Below are 2,441 nucleotides of genomic sequence, written 5' to 3'. Positions count from 1 at the left end.
CTGCAGCGGGGCCGCGCCGCCGCCCCCCGGCTTCTCCCGCGCCAGGTACTGCCCCCGGCGCCCTGCAGTGGGGGGACCCCCAGGCTCCCTCCTGGGAACCCTCGTCCCCCTGCATCGGGTTCGGCCCCAGCACAGGCTGTCCGGATCCGAGCCAAGTGGCTCCCCCCGGGCAATGGGACAGGCTCAGGCTGTGCCCGCCAGGCCTGTGGATGGATCTGGCACCACCCGACTGGTTCCTGGAGCACAAGGGTTGGGCCCCGCTGCCCTAGCAAAGTTGTTCTTTTATTTTTTTTGCACTCAAGGGAAAAATGAAAGCGAAGAGCTGGCATTTCCCAAGGGGGAGCAGAGCCAAAAAGATCGAGAGCCACCGCCATAGCTCAGTGGCACTAAAACGAGTACGAGGCTCTGCCCTCACGGTGAAGTGTGGGGCTGGGGGCGTCCTGTCAGGTCCTGATAGAGGCTTCCTGGTCAGCCGCCAGCCTCTGATCTCCTTCCTAAGGCCTCCCTTGTCCTCACAACCGCCTGGAGGCGGTGTGCTCAGGAATAGACGTTGCAGCTGCTTGTGGCAGAAGCGATGTTAGGGCTAGGTAAAATCGGTACAGCTGCTCGTCCAAGCTGTGTTGGGCTAGTTGGCAGCAGTTAAATGGCCATCTGTGCTATCGGGCCTCCGAGTCCATGGTAGGCCATTAATCTAATGGAATAATTATTCTTACAGTGGCATTTCTGTGTCAAGTTTCAGAGTCACATCTATTATAGCTCTTCAGATGACATTTAAACTTCTCAAATACCTGCTTTTCAGGCTAAAGTTTTCCTTGTTTGGTCTCTGGTCAAAAGTAATTAGAATAATGAGTCATCAGTTGTGTTTATATTAAGACACCGTGTACATTTTTGAAGAGGTTGTTTTTTTTAAGAGGAAATTTCTGATTGTGCATTCTCTACTAGTGCTCTAGTAAAAGCACCTGAAGTCGGCAAGTCGAGAGGCTAGACAGAACTTTCTCTTTGAAGACTAGTGTGTGTAAATATTTTGACAGAAATAGCAGCAATTAAGTTTGCAATGTGTGCACTCTGTGGCGTACATTTCAGTTCATGTAGAGAGCTGTGCAGTTCAGTTTTGATCCAGCAAAGTATATTTATGTGCTTGCAAGTGTGTTTTTAGCCTAACCTAGTGCATCTCCCCTCCATGACAGCTACAGTGCATTAAATTTTGTAGGTTTAGTGCAAAGTCAAATACATATTCTAATAAATGCTATATTTTTAAGATTCCATAAGGTATAAACAACTTCTTGTCTTCCACCTGTGAACTCCTTTTATCTCCTTCCATCTCCACTTAAGTTTCTTTTTTTCTCATTCTTAATTTTAAACTGTTCATGTCATATGGGGAGGAGGAAGAAGAATAACAATTAAAGCCTAGCTCTTATTTAAGAAATGCTGATTTATCTAGATGCACATAACAGTGTGCATCCTTTTAAAGGCCATAATCTAGCTAAGCATTTGTCAAACTACAGTTTCACAACCTAAAGCTAGAATATGCAGTTGAATCTCCTGAGATGACCCTGTTGACTTTATTGGTGTGCTTCCCAGACAGATCCGTTTACAAAATCACCTGTTTGTTTTTTCCATTTTAACTGCACTGATGGTTGTTGGATGTTAAAAAAGAAAACCTCTTTATTTTTATTTCTTCTCACTGCTTAAGCAAAAAAACAAATACTCTTTGTATGTGGAGATGCAGTAGCTGGATGGAAGGAAATCTGTGTCTTGAAGATTATAGAAAAAATGACATCTAGTTTCTTTATCTTTCATTCTAAGATCAAATGAACAAAGATCTAAAAAATACAACTTTTTTCCTTCCCAAAGGAATTAGAAGCCATATGTGTTCAACTACAACCAGGGCAGATGAAGGAAAATGAAAGGCCAGCACCATCTCTGGCATCAGTCCAGTCTAATGTTGTAACACTGAGTCAGCCGGACAGTAGAGATTCTAATATATCAGGACTCAGCATTATCAATCCCCAGATCATTAGGATACAGCCTCGTACAGGAACTGAACAGCAACAGCTCTTGCAAAATTCTGATTCGTCAGTTCAGTTACTTGTGCAGGGACCTTTACCCCCTCATGGATCAGAGTCTGGGAATAAGATTCCTACATGCAAGACACTAAATGGACAAAAAACTACATGTGCTACTACAGGCTCCCCAAATGTTTCTTTGGTTGCAGCCAGTTCAGCAAATACTCCAATTTCAAGCCTCGAAAAAAAGGAAAAAAAAGAACTAAAGCTAAAAAAATCTTTGAAAGTGAAAACACGTTCTGGACGAATTTCACGGCCTCCAAAATATAAAGCTAAAGATTACAAATTCATTAAAACGGAGGATTTAGCTGATGGTCATCAGTCTGATTCCGATGACTATTCTGAACTAAGTGTTGAAGAAGATGAAGAGGGAAA

At 43.6% G+C, this 2,441-nt stretch overlaps 1 protein-coding gene across 1 annotated transcript in view; it reads left to right on the top strand.

Annotated features, from left to right (window-relative positions):
• The first annotated feature begins 517 nt into the window (after positions 1–517).
• Positions 518–2,441, top strand: part of ZNF839 (zinc finger protein 839) — a 19,176-nt gene continuing 17,252 nt past the window's right edge. The window contains exon 1 of the mRNA XM_019518541.1: positions 518–2,380. Within this exon, the coding sequence (XP_019374086.1) occupies positions 1,894–2,380 (487 nt within the window). The 5' untranslated portion in view covers positions 518–1,893. The remainder of the gene's footprint in view (positions 2,381–2,441) is intronic.

The sequence above is a fragment of the Gavialis gangeticus genome, unplaced genomic scaffold (assembly GCF_001723915.1).
Source record: "Gavialis gangeticus isolate Ggan-Ray unplaced genomic scaffold, GavGan_comp1, whole genome shotgun sequence".
In the NCBI taxonomy this organism is placed as follows: domain Eukaryota; kingdom Metazoa; phylum Chordata; order Crocodylia; family Gavialidae; genus Gavialis; species Gavialis gangeticus.
The sequence above is the reverse complement of the archived record's forward strand: the minus strand, read 5'-3'. Positions and strand labels throughout refer to the sequence as shown.